This window comes from Diceros bicornis, chromosome 8 (genome assembly GCF_020826845.1).
Source record: "Diceros bicornis minor isolate mBicDic1 chromosome 8, mDicBic1.mat.cur, whole genome shotgun sequence".
In the NCBI taxonomy this organism is placed as follows: Eukaryota; Metazoa; Chordata; class Mammalia; order Perissodactyla; family Rhinocerotidae; genus Diceros; species Diceros bicornis.
The window spans coordinates 36528765-36549275 of NC_080747.1; the positions used below are offsets into that span (position 1 = coordinate 36528765).

At 39.1% G+C, this 20511-nt stretch overlaps 1 protein-coding gene across 1 annotated transcript in view; it reads right to left on the minus strand.

The window, feature by feature from the left end:
- KCTD8 (potassium channel tetramerization domain containing 8) overlaps positions 1 to 19791 on the minus strand; it is a 257355-nt gene extending 237564 nt beyond the window's left edge. Inside the window, exon 1 of the mRNA XM_058546984.1 lies at positions 18788 to 19791. Within this exon, the coding sequence (XP_058402967.1) occupies positions 18788 to 19742 (955 nt within the window). The 5' untranslated portion in view covers positions 19743 to 19791. The remainder of the gene's footprint in view (positions 1 to 18787) is intronic.
- Between the last annotated feature and the right edge of the window lie 720 nt (positions 19792 to 20511).

The window sequence follows — 20511 nt, forward strand, 5'->3', positions numbered from 1 at the left end:
AAACCAGACAAAGACAATACAAAGAAAGAAAATTACAGGCCAATATCGCTGATGAACATTGATGCAAAAATCCTCAACAAAATATTGGCAAACCGAATACAACAATATATTAAAAAGATCATACACCATGATCAAGTGGGATTTATACCAGAGACGCAGGGATGGTTCAACATCCGCAAATCAATCAACGTGATACATCACATCAACAAAACAAAGAATAAAAACCACATGATCATCTCAATAGACGCAGAGAAGGCATTTGACAAGATACAACATCCATTTATGATAAAAACTCTCAATAAAATGGGAATAGAAGGAAAGTACCTCAACATAATAAAGGCCATATATGACAAACCCACAGCTAACATCATACTCAGCGGGGAAAGACTGAAAGCCATTCCTCGGAGAACAGGAACGAGGCAGGGCTGCCCACTCTCACCACTCCTGTTCAACATAGTACTGGAGGTTTTGGCCAGAGCAATTAGGCAAGAAAAAGGAATAAAAGGAATCCAAATAGGTAACGAAGAAGTGAAACTCTCACTATTTGCAGATGACATGATTGTATATATAGAAAACCCTAAAGAATCTGTTGGAAAACTGTTAGAAACAATCAACAACTACAGCAAAGTTGCAGGGTACAAAATCAATCTACAAAAATCAGTTGCATTTCTATATGCTAATAATGAACTAACAGAAAGAGAGCTCAAAAAGATAATACCATTTACAATTGCATCAAAAAGAATAAAATACCTAGGAATAAATCTTACCAAGGAGGTGAAGGACCTATACAATGAGAACTACAAGACATTATTGAGGGAAATCTACGATGACATAAAGAAATGGAAAGATATCCCATGCACGTGGATTGGAAGAATAAACATAGTTAAAATGTCTATATTACCTAAAGCAATCTACAGATTCAATGCAATCCCAATCAGAATCCCAATGACATTCTTCACAGAAATAGAAAAAAGAATACTAAAATTTATATGGGGCAACAAAAGACCCCGAATAGCTAAAGAAATCCTAAAGAAAAAGAACAAAGCAGGAGGCATCACAATTCCTGACTTCAAAACATACTACAAAGCAATAGTAATCAAAACAGCATGGTACTGGTACAAAAATAGACACACAGATCAATGGAACAGAATTGAAAGCCCAGAAATAAAACCACACATATACGGACAGCTAATTTTCGACAAAGGTGCTAAGGACATGCAATGGAGAAAGGAAAGTCTCTTCAATAAATGGTGTTGGGAAAACTGGACATCCACATGCAAAAGAATGAAAGTGGACCATGTGCTATCGCCATTCACAAAAATTAACTCAAAATGGATCAAAGACCTGAAGGTGAGACCTGAAACTATAAAACTCATAGAAGAAAATATAGGCAACACACTATTTGACATTGGGTTTAAAGGAATCTTTTCGGATGACATGCCTACCCAGACTAGGGAAACTAAAGAAAAAATAAACAAGTGGGACTTTATCAGACTAAAGAGCTTTTATAAGACAAATGAAATCAGAATCAAGATGAACAAACAACCAACCAGCTGGGAGAGAATATTTGCAAAACATACATCTGACAAGGGGTTGATCTCCATAATATATAAAGAACTCACACAATTGAACAACAAAAAAACAAACAACTCGATCAAAAAATGGGCAGAGGAAATGAATAGACACTTCTCCAAGGAAGATATACAGATGGCCAATAGGCACATGAAAAGATGCTCAACATCACTAATCATCAGGGAAATGCAAATCAAAACAACACTAAGATACCACCTCACGCCCGTTAGAATGGCTATAACCACCAAGACAAAAAACAACAAATGTTGGAGAGGATGTGGAGAAACAGGAACCCTCATACACAGCTGGTGGGAATGCAAATTGGTGCAGCCTCTATGGAAAACGGTATGGAGATTCCTCAAAGAATTAAAAATAGAGATGCCCTATGATCCAGCCATCCCACTACTGGGAATCTATCCAACGCACCTGAAATCAACAATCCAAAGAGGCTTATGCACCCCTATGTTCATTGCAGCATTATTCACCATAGCCAAGAAGTGGAAGCAACCTAAGTGTCCCTCGACTGACGATTGGATTAAGAAAATGTGGTATATATATACAATGGAATACTACTCAGCCATAAAAAAAGACAAAATCGTCCCATTTGCAACAACATGGATGGGCCTGGAGCGTATTATGTTAAGTGAAATAAGCCAGAAAGAGAAAGACAAACACTGTATGATCTCACTCATATGTGGAATATAAACCAACACATGGACAGAGAAAACTGGACTGTGGTTACCCGGGAAGGGGGGGTGGGGGGTGGGCACAAGGGGTGAAGGGAGTCATATATGGGGTGATGGACAAACAAAAATGTACAACCCAAAATTTCACAATGTTAGAAACCATTAAAATATCAATAAAAATCAAAAAAAAAAAAAAAAAGCACAATGGCACTGGAGACCAAACGCTGCAAGAGCAGCAGCAGCACTCACAGCTTAGCCCCTCCCCCTCCCCCAGCAGTGGCAGGTGGCACCTGCAACCTGAGGCTTCAGGAGTGACAGCAGTACCCATGACTCAGCCCCCAGTGGTGGTACGCCTGACACCAGCCCTACCAGCAGTGGGGCTGCATACAAGACAATGAGCCCTTGGCAGTGACTGTGACACCTGTGAACCCAGTGCCCTAGCAGCAGTGCTGCCAGCAGCCCCAGATAACCTGGAAGCAGCAGCACAGATGTAGCATGTGACAGCAGCACTCAAGGCCGTGGAGAGCCAGTGGGGGAACACAAGACCCAGGTGACCCCAGAAGCAGCAGCAGTGCTCACAGCCTGCAGACTCCAGTGGCAACACCTGAGAGTGCAGTGACATTGTAAGTAGCAAGGTACCATCTACCTCAGAGGCACAAGCAGCACAAGGAGGGCACTGACAATGCCTCTAGCAGAGGTAGGGGAGGGTGGAAAGTGCAGGCTCTCAAATACAACCAGAATCAGCTCAGAACCAAAGTAACCAAAGCTTTACCAAAAGAAAGGTGTTTACTACCACAAATGCACCAGCAGAGGATCAACTTATCAAGTACCATGAAGAACTACAGTAACAGGGCAGAACAGAAAAATAATGACAACTCTCAAAAAACCAATCTTGAAGTCACAGAAGATTGCAATCTAACAGAGAATTCAAAATAGCTGTCATGAGGAAACACAATGAGTTACAATAAAATGAAGAAAGACAGTTCAATGAGCTCACGGATAAAATTAATGAACAGGGCAAGTACTTCACGAAACAGATTGAAACTCTAAAAAGACCCAAACAGAAATTCTAGAGATAAAGAGCACAATTAATGAGATGAAAAATAAAGTAGAAAGCATTGGAATTACAACAGACCATGTGGAAGAGAGAATTAGCAAGCTTGAAGAGAGAAATCTAGAAATGATTCAGGTGGAAGAGGAGAGAGAACTAAGATTTTTTAAAAATGAAGAAACTCTATGTGAAATATCAGACTAATTAAGAAAATCAACATAAGGATAACGAGTATCCCAGAAAGAGAAGAGAGGGATGAAAGAGCAGAGAGCTTATTCCTTCCTGAAGAAGGAACTGGATATACAAGTACATGAAGTTAATAGAACTCTTAATTATCTCAATGCAAAAAGACCTTCTCAAAGGCACACTATAGCAAAACTGCCAAAAGTCAATGACAAAGAGAATATTAAGGGCAGCCAGAGAGAAAAAAATAATTTACAATGGAACCCTCATCAAGCTATGGGTGGATTTCTCAGCAGACACTCTACAGGCTAGAAAAGAGCAGAATGATATATCCAAAATATTGAAAGACAAAAATTATCAGCCAAGAATACTCTACCCAGCAAAGTTATCCTTCAGATATAAAAGCGAAATATAAAGGCTTTCCCAAACAAACAATAGTTGAGAGAGTTCACTGTCACTAGACCTGCCTTACAAAAAATGTTGAAAGGAGCCCTCCTACCTGAAACAAAAAGGCAAAGGTATACAAAGCTTTGATCAAGGTGATAAATAGAATCAGAAAATTTCAACTCTATATCAGAATAAGTTAGTAAACACTTAATTATAACTTAAGGCTAAAGGGAAAGAAAGCATAAAAAATAACTGCAACAACATCAATTGGTTAACAAACTCACAATACAAAAAAAAAAAGATAATTTGTGACAACAAAAACATAGAAGAGAAAGAAGAAAAGGACAGAACCTGCTTAGGTTAATGGAGATATGCTGCTATCAGCAAAAAAAGGACTATCTCATCTATGAGATCTTTTATACAAACCTTATGGTAACCACAAAACAAAAAATCAGAGCAGAGTCACAAAACATAAAAAAAGAAGAAACTGAGAAAAACATCACAGAAAACCACCAAACTGGCAGACAGAAATATAAAGAAAAAGAAACAATGGAAATATAGAACAACCAGAAAACAAAAAATAAAATCACAGCATTAAGCCCTCATATATCAATAATCACTCTAAATGTAAATGCATTGAATTCACCAATCAAACGACACAAAGTGGCTGGATGGATTAGAAAACAAGATCCAACAATATGCTGCCTCCAGGAGACTTGTCTCAGCTGTAAAGAAAAACATAGACTCAGAGTGAAGGGATAGAAGGTGATACTCCAAGCAAATAGCAACGAAAAGAAAATGGGTGTAGACATATTTATATCAGACAAAATAGACCTCAAGCCAAAAAAGATAACAAGAGACAAAGATGGACATTATACTATGAGAAAATGACATCCCACCAAGAAGACATAACCCTTATTAATATATATGTACCTAATACAGGAGCCATCGAAGCATACAAAACAACTATTAATAGACGTAAAAAGAAAAATTGAAAGCAACATAAAAATAATTGGGGACTTTAACACCCCACTTACATCAATGGATAAATCATCCAGACAGAATATCAACAAGGAAACATGGGCCTTAAGTGAAACACTAGACCAGATGGATTTAATAGATATTTATAGAATGGTCCATCCAAAAGCAGCAAAATACACATTCTTTCCAAGTGCACATGGATCATTCTCAAAGATAGACCATATGTTGGGAAACAAAACAAGCCTCAATAAATTTAAGAAGATTGAAATCATATCAAGCATCTTTTCCAACCACAACGGTATGAAACTAAAAATCAACTGCAAGAAGAAAGCTGGAAAAGTCACAAATACGTGGAGACTAAACAACATGCTACTGAACAACTACTGGATCAATGAAGAAATCAAAGGAGATATCAAAAAATACCTGGAGACAAATGAAAATGAAAACACAACACACCAAAACTTATGGAATGCAGCAAAAGTGGTACTAAGAGGGAAGTATATAGCAATATAGACCTACCTCAGGAAACAAGAAAAATCTTAAATAAACAATCTAACAATATACCTAAAGAACTAGAAAAAGAAAAACAAATGAAGCCCAAAATTAGAAAAAGAAAGGAAATAATAAAAATCAGAGCAGAAATAAATGAAATAAAGACTAAAAAGACACTAAAAGGAACAAGGAAATTAAGAGATGGTTCTTTGAAAAGATTAAAAAATTGACAAATCCTTTGCTAGACTCACTAAGACAAAAAAGAAAGGCTCAACTAAATAAAATCAGAAATGAAAGTGGAGAAATCACAAAAAAATACTATGAAAAGCTATACACCAACAAATTGGATAACCTAGAAGAAATAGATAAATTCTTAGACTCATACAACCTCCCAAAACTGAATCAAGAAGAAATAGAGAATCTGAATAGACCAATCACAAGTAAAGAGATTGAAACAGTAATCAAAAACCTCCCAAAAACCAAAAGTTCAAGACTAGATGACATCTCTGGTGAATTCTACCATTCAAAGAAGATTTAATACCTATCCTTCTCAAACTCTTCAAAAAAATTGAACAATACGGAACACTTCCTAACTCAATGTACGAGGCCAGTGTTATCCTGATACCAAATCCAGACAAGGACAACACAAAAAAAAGGAAAATTATAAGCCAATATTTCTGATGAATGTAGATGCAAAAATCCTCAAAAAATAGTAGCAAATTGGGGGCCGGCCTGGTGGCGCAAGCGGTTAAGTGCGCGCGCTCCGCTGCGGCGGCCCGGGGTTCGCTGGTTCGGATCCCGGGCGCGCACCGACGCACTGCTTGGTGAGCCATGCTGTGGCGGCGTCCCATATAAAGTGGAGGAAGATAGGCACAGATGTTAGCCCAGGGCCGTCTTCCTCAGCGAAAAAAGAGGAGGATTGGCGGATGTTAGCTCAGGGCTGATCTCCTCACCAAAAAAAAAAAAAAAAAAAAAAAAATAGTAGCAAATTGAATACAACAATATATTTAAAGGATCATACACTACTATCAAGTGGGATTTATTCTAGGGACACAGGGATGGTTCAACATCCACAAATCAATCAATGTGATACACCACATTAACAAAATGAGGAATAAAAATCACATGATCATATCAATAGATGCAGAGAAAACATTTGACAAAATTCAACATCCATTTATGATAAAAATTCAATAAAATGGGTATAGAAGGAAAGTACCTCAACACAACAAAAGCCATATATGACAAAATCACAGCCAATATCATCCTCAATGGTGAAAAACTGAAAGATATTCCTTCAAGAACAAGAACAAATAAGGATGCACACTCTCGCCACTGTTACTCAACACAGTATTGGAAGTTCTACCCAGAGCAATTAGGCAAGAAAAAGAAATAAACGAGATCCAAATTAGAAAGGGAGAAGTAAAACTCTCACTATTTGCTGATGACATGATTTTATACACAGAAAATCCTAAAGAACCCACCAAAAGTCTATTAGAAATAATTAACAAATACAGTAAATTTGCAGGGTACAAAATCAACATACAAAAATCAGTTGCATTTCTATACACTAACAATGAAATAGCAGAAAGAGAAATCAACAAAACAATCCCATTTACAATCGCAACAAAAAGAATAAAATACCTAGGAATAAATTTAACCAAGGAGGTGAAAGACCTATATACTGAAAACTACAAGACATTTTTGAAAGAAATTGAAGAAGACATAAAGAAATGGAAAGATATTCCGTACACATAGATTGGAAGAATTAACATAGTTAAAATGTCCATATTTCCTAAAGCAATCTACAGATTCAGTGAAATCCCAATCAGAATCCCAATGACATTGTTCACAGAAATAGAACAAAAAATCCTAAGATTTATATGGAAAAACAAAAGACCCCAAATAGCCAAAACAACCCTGAGAAAAAAAAACAAAGTTGGACATATCACACTCTCTGATTTCAAAATATACTACAAAGTTAAGGTAATCAAAACAGCACAGTACTGGCAGAAAAATAGACATACAAATCAATGGAACAGAGTTGAGAGGCCAGAAATAAACCCACACCTCTATGGATAGCTAATTTTCAACAAAAGAGCCAAGAACATCCAATGGAGAAAGGAAAGTCTTTCCAACAGACTTTGGGAAAACTGATCAGCTACATGCAAAAGAATGAAAGTGGACCATTATCTTACACCATACACAAAAATTAACTCAAAATGGATTAAAGACTTGAATGTAAGACCCAAAACTATAAAATTTCCGGAAGAAAACACAGGTGGTATGCTCTTTGACATTGATCTTAGCAGTATCTTTTTGAACATCACGTCTCCTCAGGCAAGGGTAACAAAAGAGAAAACAAACAAATGAGACTACATCAAACTAAAAAGCTTCTGCAAGGCAAAGAAAACTATCAGCAAAATGAAAAGACAACCTAACAACTGGGAGAAGATATTTGCAAGTCATATATCAATAAGGTCTTAATATCAAAAGTATATAAAGAACTCATACAACTCAACAACAACAAAAAAACAACCCTATTAAAAAATGCGCAAAGGATCTGAACAGACATTTTTCCAAAGAAGATACAAAGATGGCCAAAAGTCACATGAAAAGATGTTCAACATCATTAATTACTAGAGAAATGCAAATCAAAACTACAATGAGATATCACCTCACACCTGTCAGAATGACTATAATTAAAAAGACAAGAAAATAAGTGTTGGAGAGGATGCAGAGAAAAGGAACCTTCATACACTGCTGGTGGGAATGTAAACTGGTATGGACACCATGGAAAACAGTATGGAGATTTCTCAAAAAATTAAGAATAGAACTACCATATGATATAGCTATTCCACTTCTGGATATTTATCCCAAGAATGTGAAAACACTAATTCAAAAAGATATTTGCACCCCTATGTTCATTGAAGCATTATTCACAATAGCCAAGACTTTGAAACAACCTAAGTACCCATCAGTGGATGAACAGATAAAGAAGATGTGGTATACATCTACAACGGAATACTACTCAGCCATAAAAAAAGACAAAATCATGCCATTTGTGACAACATGGACAGACCTTGAGGGTATTATGCCAAGTGAAATAAGTCAGAAGGAGAAAGTCAAATACTGTATGATTTCACTCCTATGTGGAAGATAAACAAAGAAACAAACACATAGACACAAAGAACAGACTGGTGGTTACCTGAGGGGAAGAGGTGGGAGGAGGGCGAAAGAAGTAAAGGGGCACATATGTATGGTGACGGATGGAAACTATCCTTTTGGTGGTGAACACAATGCAGTCTATATAGAATTCAAAATATAATGATGTATACCTGAAATTTTATAATGTTATAGACCAATGTGACCTCAATAAAATAAATTTAAAAAAAAAAGGAAAAAGAGAAGGAATCTGATACTGAGAATTAATAATGTAGAGAAAAGAGATTAGTCATGTACTTTGAGGCCCTTAAATTGATAAATGACAATAGTTAACATATATTGAGCATTTAACTTCTGCCTGTCTGATATTCTTCCAAGTGTTTTATAAGGATTACTTCATTTAATCCTCATAACAAATCTATGAGATGAGTGTTATTTTTTCCCTCACTTTCTCTTCAGGAGGGAGATTAAATTATTTTCCCAAGATCTCAAAGCTAGAGCCAGAATTTGTCAAGGAATTTGACTAAAAAAGTATTAAACCATTCATAGTGTTCAGGGTTTTTACTTCTTAGGAGTGAAGGCCAAGAGATTCTGGTATTCTCTCTCCCTCAACACAGTACTTCTCTCCCTATTCTCCTTGTACCAGAAATTAGACAACATTTCTAATTATACAAAACGATGAGAAAGAGCAATATATTATGAATTCCATTTTGCTCAAGGTTTTTGTTATTATAATGGGTGAAAGAAATGGAAGTAGCATAATTGAATGGTTAAATCGCTCACTATTCTAGCGACCTGAAGTCAACACTATGTATTTCTTTATTATGTTCTTTTATTGTATTTAACTCATTTCTCCCTATATAAGTAGGATTTAAGAGGAAAATGGTTACAATATGGTAAAAATAACATTCTAAGTTTAACTGCTGAACAAGCACTGAACAATGTTTAATCGGCAAATAAATATTGAACTAATGAGCGTCCTACTAGGTATCATGAAACTATGTTCTGTTATTGCCAGAAAAGTTGATTTATTTTTATTAACTACCTTAACGTGAGGTTAATGAGTATAAGTAAAGATGACAGTGTAATATTGATCATAAAACAATAATACCTGTTAAGTGTATTTTAAGGTACCTTTTAAAAACTAAGAGTAGAGATAGCAATATAGAGTTAACTGGATCCTCACCTTTGCAAATGCCTACCAAGATAGCCAGATACTTCTTGAACTTATGTTACACCACAACAGGGCCGGACTATGTCAGGAGGCAGCAGCCACTCCACATTTTAAGATTTTTTGAAAGGCAAGTTCTCAACAATGTGGTTGCAGGTAAGGCTGCAGTACTGAGCATTTGCCCAACATCTTTCATACATTAAAAAAAAAAAGTAAGCTAATTTTTTATCCCTTTTACCTTCTATCCCACCAATCATTTAAGCATAAATAAATAAATGTGTGTGTGCATCTATGTATGTTTACAATTCTGACAACTTCATTTATAACATTATTTTAATCTCTCCCATATTTTAGTTAACATTTCACTTATTTTTATTCTTTATAGATGCCTATGTAACAACTTCTTGTGTCGTTACTCTGCCTCTTGCTAATATATTACATAACCCTTCTATAACATAATTCACTATTACATAAAGCTTACTGTGATCACCTTATACGAAAGGTCTTTGTCATTCATATTTGTATGTCTTGCCCAAGCTGTAGCCTGGTAATTGCTCAATAAGTGCAATTTAAATTAAAGTGAAACCAAACCTTAATTCAATAACTACCTTAATAGAACTTCCAACATCTTTGGTTCATTCATTAATTTGCACTTTCATTCAAAAAACAAATATTAATTGAGTCCTTAATGTAGTACTAGCCACTGAACTGGGGGCTGAGAACACAAAAATAAGACTTGGCGCCACTCTCAAGGAGAGACTAGGCTGATGAGGAAGATCAACATGAAAAGAGATAATTACATGATCCAGCAATCCCACTTCTGCATATATATATATCCAAAGGAAATGAAAACAGGATCTCAAATACATATCTGCACTCCCATGTTCATTGCAGCATTATTCACAATAGCCAAGATACGGAAACAACCTAAGCGCCCATCAATGGATGAATGGATACCGAAGATGTTGTATATATGTATACAATGAAATATTATTCAGCCATAAGAAAGAAGGAAATCCTGCCATTTGCAACAAAATGGATGGATCTTGAGGGCATTATGCTAAGTGAAATCTGTCAAAGAGAAAAACAAATATTGTATGATATCACTTATATGTGAAATCTAAAAAAGCTGAGCTCATGGAAACAGAGAGTAAGAATGGTGGTTACCAGGGGATAGGGAGCAGGGGGTAATGGGAAGATATTGGTCAAAGGGTTCAAACATGCAGTTGGAAGATTAACAATTTCCGGGGATCTAATGCACAACATTGTGATTACAGTTAATAATACTATACTATATATTTGGAAGTTGCTAAGAGAGTAAAAAATGTTCTCACCACTGAAAAGAAATTGTAATTCTATGATGTGATGGAAGTGTTCGCTAACACTACAGTGGTAATCATATCACAATATACAAGTGTATCAAATCATCCTGTTGTACACCTTAAATTTACACAATGTTATACCTCAATTATATCTCAATAAAGCTGGAGAGAAAAAATAAGACACATCAAGAAAGAAAAAAAGGAAGAGAGATACTTACATATTGTTGGAAATGCAATGAGGGCCCTACAGCCTCAGATAAAAAGATAGAGAAGTGCAGAGGCTAAGTTTAGAAGGATTCTACAGCAAGGGGTCACTCAGTATTACATAGCTATGAGACCAGTGGTTAAAAACCCACGGGTTAGAAAAACTCAGCATAAAATATTTCATCTATTTTTGCTTTTGAAAGTGCAAAATACAACTAACCTTGTAGGATAATTAGGTATATGACAGGCATAGAATATGTATATTCAAGTCAGCAGCTGGAGGTTCACCCTTACCCTTAGAACTTATAAAGCATTTAAGTTACCTATTGGAGTGATTTTGAAATCCTGTGAATAAAGATATTCCCATCTTTAGGTAAGTAAGTCCTTGTAAAACCTCTGTTGGGGTAGCCTCCCACTACTAAAAGAATGAACTTGATTAGAGGAGCCACCAGCACGTTTTGCAGGATTGTGGCTGCAAAGTACTGACAGTTCACTCAAATACCCTGAAGTTAACTCAAAAGAGGCTTTAAAAATGATCTCTGTAATTAAATACAGTTTGAAGGGTAATCTGAAATGCTACTTACAAAGTACTTCAAATATATATATATACACACATTTGTATATATTCGTATACAAATATTTGTATATTTGCATATATACATATATACATATGTGTATATATATATGTGTATATATATATATGTATATATCTCCACAATACTTTAAGGCTTCAAAAATACCAAAAGCCAATTCCAATATCCAACAGGTATTTGATTTTTTTTTTGAACCTAACTAAACCAAGTATACAACTTAATGGCATTAACCAATATTTAGGACCAATAAACTACATATAATTACAAAATTGATTTCATCTAAAATAGCCTCTTCATTTGCCACCTAAGAAAAGAACATATAAAATGTGTTTTATTACACAAGGTAAAAATTAATTTTCTGCAGAAGTATATGACTACCTTAACACTGTTTAAATTTGTCAGTTTATCAAACCTATAGATATTACTTGTTCACCCAAAAAATGTGCTGAATTGAGTCAAATGGTTTATTTTCTTTAATTTTAACAATATTCATGAATATAATAGACTTAATCAATAAAAATTAACCTTTTTATCAAGTAAAGACATAAAACATTTCTTATGGCATTCTTATGGAAATTTTGCATAGATTAAGAAATATTAGGTTCATGCATATACAGTTCACACCATCCTTTTTTGCTTATAGAGCTAAGTTCTAAGTACTCAGTAGACATTGAAAAACATTTGTCAAATTGACTGAATGAAACAGGCATTATTTTTAAATGTTTAGGAGGAAGGGCTTTGGAGTAAGACAGAACTACAAATTCTGGCTCTGCCCCAGACTAGCTCTAGGACCTAGAGATATTACTAAACCTCTCCATGTCATAGTTTCCTTACTGAAGTATTAGGGAACTAACGCCAAGCTGAAGGAATGTTACGAGACGTAAACAAAGTAAGGTATATAAAACACAAAATAAATTTAGGTACATAGTAAATGTTCTTTTTACTATACATTTTGTATTTTGAAAAATTCAACTTTTTTCTAAGCATACAGGGAAAATATTCAACACTAATATTTATTTATAATACTGTCTGTGGAAAATGATATGTATTATACTTTTATTATCTAAGATGTCAATAAAAATTTTAATGCCATAGGGACAATGTCATTAAATGTATCAATGTATTAAATGTATAAAACAAAACAAAGCAAACAAAGACATCATACAAACTATCTATATAGTATAACCATAACTTTAAAAAAATTTGTTGGGGGGCTGGCCCGGTGGCACAAGCGGTTAAGTGTGCATGCTACGCTGCAGCAGCCTGGGTTTTGCTGGTTCGGATCCTGGGCACGCACCGATGCACCGCTTGTCGAGCTGTGCTGTGCCGGAGTCCCATATAAAGTAGAGGAAGATGGGCACAGATGTTAGCCCAGGGCAGTCTTCCTCAGCAAAAAAAAAAAGAGGAGGATTGGCAGATATTAGCTCAGTGCCGATCTTCCTCACAAAAACCAAACAAAACAAAAAATATACATATGTTGGTCATCTACATTTGCATAGCAAAAGGTCTGGAAGGAAATGAATCAAGATTTTATTAGCAGTTACTGGTGGTGATTTTTTCTTTTTTTTTTTTTTGGTGAGGAAGATTGTCCCTGAGCTAACATCATCTATTTTGTATGTGGGACACCACCATAGCATGGCTTGATGAGCAGTGTGTAGGTCTGCACCCTGGATACAAACCTGCAAACCCCAGGCCACCAAAGCAGAGTGAGTGAGCTTAACCACTAGGCCACGAGCCGGCCCCACTGGTGGTGATTTTGTTAATCTTACTTTTCTTTTACAAAATTCCTAAAACTGCATGTATTACTTTCACAATCAAAAAAGGGCTACTTTTGAATGACAAGTGGACAATCATTTTCACATTTTTTTACTAATGCCAACTAATAACTTATGACAATAGAATAGATAATAATTGATGCTAAATTGATATAGATTATTTCTCTTTTTTCCAAAGAGATTTTTTTTTTCTTTTTAACTAAGGCTTACTCACACACTCGCACACACATACACAGAAATTGTGAGTTCTAGCATTCTAAACTATAAAAGAGACAGAACTTTACCAAATAAGGCTTGTAATGCCATTCAGTCTTTCAGCTTCATTATCTGCCTAACAGTTGACCAACAAGAAGCTATAGCAAGGGTGGCAGGGAAAGCTAAAGCCATGACCTATAAAAACAATCAAGCCAGACATTAAAGTTTAATGGCCTTAAACAGGAGCCAGTGCCATAGCACAGCCTCCAAATTTTTTGCACTCCAAGGTTTTTGTCGTCTGTCTGCTTTATTACTGCAAGTATTTGCATGAAATCACAATCTTGATGTTTTAAAAAGTTATGTGTTCCTTTTGCTTATTCCCCACTGATTCAAAAGTCATTCAGCCATGTAGTTGCAGAAGAAATTTTCACATTATAATTATAAAAATAGCTAGTAAGTCTTCCAGAGGAAAAAAACCAACTTAAGAAAAGAAGTGATTAACAGAATTCTTTTCCATAAAACAGTGTTTGGTGACACAAGTAGAAGTACTATTAAACTAGAAAATAATATACCATTTTAAAGGTATGCATCAAAACAGACTGACTTTTTTTGTGTGTGTGTGAGGAAGATCTGCCCTGAGCTAACATCTGCCAATCCTCCTCTTTTTGCTGGGGAAGACTGGCCCTGGGCTAACACCCATGCCCATCTTCCTCCACTTTATATGGGATGCCGCCACAGCATGGCTTGACAAGCAGTGTGTCGGTGCGCGCCCGGGATCCGAACTGGCGAACCCCGGGCCGCCGCAGTGGAGTGCGCCCACTTAACCGCTTGCGTCACCAGGCTGGCCCCCAGACTGACTTTTTAAAGATGCTTCTTAGAAAGTTTTAACACAACAGGCCTGCTAATGTAGGACTGAATAGCTATTCGAATGTGTTCAACTCTAGATTTCTTCAACCCAACACAGTGAAATAAATCAGAATGAATTTGAAAGAGTGGATATAAAATCCATTAAGACAAATTAGATTTCACAGCCCAGTTCAGTGATAGCATTAATTCCTAGATCTGACACTCTCATACACCACAACAAAAAAAGGATATACCAAACATAAAGAATATCAATGCATCCTAGAGAAATATGTACTTTCACCCACACATGACTCAGCCAATAAATGGAGTACAAAACTCGAAGCACTATACGAGATGAGCAATAAATCAGACTATCTTTCTGTAAACTCACTGATTATGAGAAATAAAGGAGATACATAATTCTAGTTTTAACCACAGGTGGTCTACATACAACATTCCAAGCATATAACTATCTATTGTCTATGTAATACAATGCCAACATAAAATGCCTTTTTTTTGTCAGCTAGATATTGCTAAAACAGCCACAGCTACACGTAACAGACACCTCCCAAAAAACAGAAAGCACAATAAATCAGTTTGCCTTCAAGAAAGGATAATCCATCTTCACTATTAGAAGAAGAATATGGAATTTTATAGTACTAGTATATGTTGCAGAGTCTAAAAGACTTGATAAAATAATGACTTGTCTGAGAATAAATAAAAGTGTCCATGTAGCCAAATGAAGCTGGTATTAATGTTTAATAGCCTGTGTATAACATTGAGCACTAGAACTCAATGACTTGGATACAAGCACTTAAGGAGATATGAATCTAGCTCTGGGTTTGTCAGAAAATATTGCCAAAGTTTCAAGTTCTAGTAGAGAGTGTTAAAACCCTTCTTGGCCCTGAATCAGAAAAGGGTCCTGTTGGAGTCGATCCAAAAAAAACCAACTGGAGGATGACTGGCAAACCTAGGTGATTTGAACTTGGTGTGAAAAATCCATGTTCCAGGAAAGAGGTTGGTTATTAAACTGGTTGTTTCAAACTTCTGAAAGTTTATTATGCTATCATTTAACTGCAAAATAATTTTCTAACTGTACAATTAAATTAACTATACTTACTATAAAACAAAATTAAAATTTAATATTGACAAGACTAATAAAGTCTGTACTATATTATTAATAACTGTAACAGCTAATATTTGTTAAGCTTTTATTACAGGTCAAGCACTGGTCTATGCACTTTACATGTATTCTCAAATCCTATAAAATTGGTAATATAATAACCCTCATTATACAGGTGAGGAAACCGAGACATACAACAAGTATATAATTTAACTAAGATCACACATTTGGCAAACAGCAGTGTCTGAGATTACTGAACCATTTGGCACTCTCTTCCACCTATATAGAAACTCAGGGGTGAATGGGGGTGTGGGGAGTGAGGAGCTGAAATTGATGTTCAAGTGTATAAACTACAATTCTACAGGTGTTAGAGCAGCTTCAAACTACTAAGTTCACACGTAGACTTGATTTTAAAAGGTATTAAAATGACTGATATATGATATACACTGAATAAATATTTGTTGAAAAACTGTGTCAAAAGGGGAAATAAGAGACAATAAGGCCCCCTTCTGTGTCTAAAACATAGCAGACAAGTTAATCCAACAATTTTGTTCTTATGAATAACGCTGACACTCTTTTTTAAATAGAGACTGCTAAACAAGATAATTGCACTCTGTAAACTTATGTCATTAAACTGAATAGGATGGAAATATAAAAATTTTACAGTATATCTTTATTCACCAATATTAAAAAAACCCTATCCAAAATAATTTGTGAAAATATGCTGCGAGCTACACAAAACATAAAATAAATGTATGTATAATAGCATTCAAGATAAATTTTACATCCTAAATAAAAAATGGCAACTACATTTGGTTGGTCAATGACTAGAATATCACTTCAAAAGAATAATATTTAATCTGGAATTGTGTATTTCCCCCCACAAGATAATCAGTGAAGAAGGCTATGGGTTTCTTCCTTAGATTTCTGGGACTTCTATGAATGAATCTCAGAGTTCTTTAGTTACGTGAGTCTCTGCAAATGGTTATTCACATATGAATATTTTATTTTGTTTAATACTTCTAGCTCCAGAAGTGAAATATTCTGAATTTGAAATATCTCTCAAATTATCTTATTAACTAAATTGGCTGAGTTTCCAACTTCAGTATACTGTTTTAAGGGCATTTTTTTTCATAATTTAGGGACAACTTGTACTATCTCTTCATAATCAAAGTAATGAACATTTTCAAGTCCACAACTTTCTAGGGGGAAAAAAAAACAATCAAAACTGTGAAAGATTCCAAAATGCAAGACCCTTAACTACAGAACACTTATGTTGATATCTTCTGTAACAAAAATCACTAACCACAGAAAGTCAAAAGTTCATTTCATCTCATTTTCTGAAATGCTTGGAAATATATCCAAGTTGAAATGACATGAATGTTTAAAACCTAAAATGTTAATAAAGATCCCATTGATAAACAATAAAATGTAAAGAATGATGCTAAAAAATAGTTTAATTACTTAATATATATTGAAGAGATCCCAATTTTATACTATAAACAATAAAATACTACTTTCCTTTGGGTGCCTTTTCTGATTATCCGCCTTTTGACTGTGTAACAAATAGTACTTTCATATAATTAAGACAATTAGATTTTTATCTACCACTTCAGTGGACACCTTCTTTGCTTTTCTGTTGAAACGGTTTTCTCAGGAAATCCAGCACTATTAAAAAAGACAATCTAACTCTAAGATCCAGTGTGCTGTGTTTTGTCACCCTACTTCCAAGGTTACTAGAATAAACCCTGAGCCACCTTCCAATCAGGATTGCACCTGTGTAAGAATTTTCCTTTCCACTTCTCCAGTCAAAATAAAGCGCAAAAAAAAAAATTGTCTAGTTCCCAAACAGTAAGTGAATTACCAAAATAAATAAATACAATTAAAGCTGCTCGCTTGCTATCATAGGCTGCCAATGCTACTCTCCCAAGCACTACAGGCAAGTTTTAAAGCATCTTGTGTCTTGCCAAAGGGAAAACGTTTGCCAAATGATGTTCCTGCTGCCATCCCAGCTGGCTTTTCATTTGTCCAAATAGCCCTCTAGTTGTGGCCCTTTTCACTTTATAAACGTCACTGAAAATTGTGCCCGCCCCGCCTCCCCATCCCCCAAGCCTCAGTGATATTTGGTGGAGTTCTTGAACTTGATCCACAGAGCCCCCTCCCGAAGCACACTACAAAAAGCATCGTGCCAAATGTTTTCCAAATCCTCTGCCTCATCCTCTCATTTCAGAAAATGCATTTATTCCCCCTGGGAAAGTGGATTCAATCCCCTTTTCGCACTTAAGGTGCCCAGAAAGGAAACACAATCACACACACACACACACACACACACACACCACGTCTCTTCCTAACCTCCAATCCTGCCAGCAGCGTTCAGACATCCAAAATCTAGTTCTCTTCACCCTCTGCTGTCCAAAACCCCTAGCAGTTGCAGATGACAACTGGCGTGGGGGAAATCTGAGGTGTCTATGGGTCGATGGAGACCTCTTTCCCACCAGCCGCTCTCACGCCCAGGCCCCCTGAGGGGCTCGGGAAACACAGTTGTCACTTCTCTGGTTGTCCCCTTCTGAAACTAGTAACTGGACGTTCCTGCGCCGGACGGGCACCAACAGGAGGTAATACTGGCGGTGCGCGTCAACGCCTTGATGCCAACCCGCCCTTTGGAGGCACACCACTGAGAGCCACACAAGTTGAGCCCCAGGAGTTCCGCAGAAGCGGAGAGGAAGAGGACCTATGCGCTCAGCCTTACGCTCGCGTCTCGTCCCCGCCCTCCGAAGGAGAAGGGAGCCCAGCGCCTCCAGGATCAGGGAGGGGCGAGAGGCAAGAACACGAAAGTTAAGAAAGAGGGCTGCGTGTGCACTGCAGGCTCCCGAGTTGGAGAAGAGGGGAGTCAAAGGGGAGATGGCAAAGTGCGAAACCATAAATCATATCTGCTGCGTAAAGGATGTGTGCAAGGAGAGCCCCGTCCAGTCGGGCTCGAACCCGCCGCGGGTCGGCGAGGGGCCAGGGAGAACTAGGAAACGCGGGGACTGCGAACTTACGGAAGAAGATGTACTCAGTGTAGCTGCTCCAGATCTTGTCGTCGCGGTACTGGTTGACGAAGGCGGCGGTGCCCGAGGAGTTACACGCCACCATGTGGAAGCCGGCCTCGGACAGGCGATCGAACGCCTGCTCCAAGTAGGTGAACTTGAGGTAGAAGCGGGACGTGTACTTCTCGGGCGGCCGGTCGGGGTCGCGGCTCTCATTGAGCGTGTCGCCGAAGACCTCCTTGGCCAGCGCGATGCGCCCGCACACCATGATGCGCGCCACACGCCGGAACTTGGCGTCCGCCTGGTTGTCGCGCACCGTGGTGTAGGAGCCGCGGTAGCCGAGCGTGAGGAAGCCCGAGCGCTTGTCCGGCGCGCCGCCGCCGCCGCCGTGCGCTCCGGGGCCCGAGGGCGCACCGGCCGCCGCTCCACGCAGCAGGAGCGCATCGCTGCTGCCCTGCGAGACGTTGTCCTCCAGGTCGCTCTGGCAGCCCTCGTCGTTGAGCGAGTTCTGCTTGGTGACCTTGGGCGACAGCAGCTTAACCAGGTCGGTGAGCTGAAAGTACTCGGCCTCGCGCAGGAGCCGCTCCTTCTCGGGGAAGTGCTCGGGCAGCGCGAGCTGCTTGTCCCGCAGATAATCCAGCACGTACCTGAAGAGGAAGCCGTCCCGGTCGATGAAGAAGCGCGCCCGGCTGTCCCTGGGCAGCTCGCCCCGGCGTCGGGCGCCGCCCCGGGGGCTGGAGGGCGAGAACATACTGGCCAGAGTGCTGTCCGGGACGCTGAGCAGCGTCGAGTGCTTGGTCACATAGACCTGGCCTCCCACGTTCAGCTCCACCACCTCGGGGAAGGGCGAGGGCGCGCAGGGCCCGGGGGCGGCGGCTGCCGGGGCGCCGGGCGAACTGGACGAGGAGACCATCTCGCTAATGGGCAGGATGGTGCTGCCGCCGCTGCCCGTGTCCTTCAAAGCCATGATCCCGCCGCCGCTGGCCAAGTGACCCGGGAAAGCAGCACTTTCTCGTTCCCGAAGCCCGCACCCTGCACCCCCGGCGGCCCCTGGCCTCGGCGCGCGTCTGGTGCACCCTCGGGCCGGGCGGCACGTTCTTCCGGCCGGGGCGGCCCGGTTCAGGGCTCGGGGCAGCGGCGGCGGCGGCGGTGCCCGGGCTCCATCGGGGGAGCGGAGCGCGGGAGAGGAGCTCCGCGGGCGCGGCGGCGGCGGTGGAGGCGCGAGGAGGAGCGGCTGCTCCTTTGGGGCGACGGCGGGGAAGTGTGAGGGAGACTTGCAAGAGGCTCTCAGGCTGCGCTCGGCTCTCCCGGGGAGGGCGAGAGGAGGGGCCGAAGCAAAGAAAACTCACCGCCCCAGCAGCTTGCGAGCGCGCCGCGAGCCCCGAGCGCGGACGGTGGCGCTAACTGCTCCTTGCAGCCTGGGAGGCGGCACTGACGTCAAGCCCGGTACTGGGACCCGGGCCACAGCTGTCATTTAAAGAGATAGGCGCCAGCCGCTGGCTGCCGGGGTCCGACGCTAGGGGGCGGGGCCGGGGGCCGAGCCGGGAGATGATGCCACCGGGCAGTGAGCGCGAGAAGCGGGCAGGGAACCGAAAACAAATAGGAAAAAGAACAGCATCTCTCCTTCATTCATTTCATTCCCTACTTCCGTCCGTCTGTCCCTCCATTCCTCCCTCCTTCTCTTTTTTCTTCTCTCCCTTACCTCACTCGCCGCTGTTCGCCCAGTAAAACTATTT